This window comes from Triticum urartu, chromosome 2, assembly GCF_003073215.2.
Source record: "Triticum urartu cultivar G1812 chromosome 2, Tu2.1, whole genome shotgun sequence".
Taxonomy (NCBI): Eukaryota; Viridiplantae; Streptophyta; class Magnoliopsida; order Poales; family Poaceae; genus Triticum; species Triticum urartu.
Genome location: NC_053023.1, coordinates 626891270 through 626892637, shown reverse-complemented (window position 1 = coordinate 626892637; position 1368 = coordinate 626891270). Strand labels below are relative to the sequence as shown.

The 1368-nt window shown below is 56.7% G+C and overlaps 1 protein-coding gene across 1 annotated transcript; it reads right to left on the bottom strand.

Moving 5' to 3' along the window:
- Nucleotides 1-346: 346 nt before the first annotated feature.
- On the bottom strand, nt 347-931 carry LOC125537576 (E3 ubiquitin-protein ligase RNF43-like). The gene has a single exon (XM_048700891.1). It carries the CDS (start codon nt 929-931, stop codon nt 347-349), a length of 585 nt encoding a protein of 194 aa, XP_048556848.1.
- Nucleotides 932-1368: the final 437 nt, after the last annotated feature.

The following is a 1368-nucleotide window of genomic DNA, read 5'->3' as shown; positions in this document are numbered from 1 at the left end:
TTTCTTAGTACTAAAAATGTATTTTCAAAACTTTAATTTTAGGCCATAAAAATGTTCACAATGTCATACATAAGGCCATATAATTATGTGATTTTTTCTGGAATTTTTTTAGGATTTTATTAATTATAGTTTTTGTGTTTTTATTACTTCTTGAAAAAACTTTTGGACCGACCTGACCGGGCCGGCCCAGCTCGCCAGCCAGGCCGCAGCCCAGTCCAACGCGCAGCTCGTCCCCGACCCCGAGCAGAGTCCGCCGCCCGCACGTCGCCCACCGTCGCCGTGCCCGACTCCGACTCCGCCTCGCCTTGCCCCCTCCTTTACGCAAGCCGCCGCCCTCCCCTGGCTTTTAAATAGCGCCGTCCCGGGCCCCGTCTCTCCTCCTCACAGGCCGTCGCCGCCGCTCCGCGTAGCCGCCACCGTTCCACCACGCCGTTGTTGGTACCGTCGGGGTGCGGCACAACGGGCAAGTGCCGGCGGCCTCGCCGCTGCCGATCCAAGAGTCGATGCAGGCGGCGTGGAACGCATGCGAGCAGTTGCACAACTCCGCGACGAGCTGCCCTCCCACGTCGAGCGCCGCCAAGCAAATCGCGCAGATGCCCACGCTCCCGTCGTCGTCCTCGGCTCCCTCCACATCCGCCGGCGCAACCCGCCGTCGTCTGTACTGTGGCGCCGTCCATGAAGACGAACGGTTCGCCTTCGGCGGCGAGCTGGACTGCCAGAACGCTGCCTCCATGAGGCGCTCCATCGGCGCAGTGTCGACGAGCTCGCTCCAAGGCTCACCGGGCAGCATCTCGCCTTCGAACGAGGCGATGCCGAGGCGGTCCAGGACGACCGCCGCGACGAAGCGGACGCAGTGGAGGAGGTGGTGCAGGGCCAAGAGATACCGTCGCAGCACAAGATCGTAGCCGTGGCAGGAATGGGCCATGGTCATGGTGGTTAATGATCAGCTACGCTTGCGCTGCGCCTACTAATTTGCAACAGGGCTCGGCCTTATAAATCGTCGCCTAGCAAGTACGTACGTTTGGTGCTCTACAATGCATCAAAGTCTGAAATAAACCTTGAGATTATAGAGGCCGACGCAAATGAATCATCATCTCTAAATCCCTGAAGTCCATACCCTGACCTCTCTGATCCCGGTCTATCCTAATAATCTAGACAGAAACTGAAGGGTGGGCTTAAAGCCTGTATCATGCAAATATCTGTTGGGTTGGGCTTGCAAGTGGCTGAGTTGAGCCTTGAAACTAGTAGTAAAAAACTTTTTTACAGTGCTGGAGGGGAGGGGGGGGGGGGCTCAAGCCTGTTAAAGCCCTCCTAGTAGATTCGCCCCTGATCCTAACCATCGATATGTTTGGCGCACGTGGAAAAGCA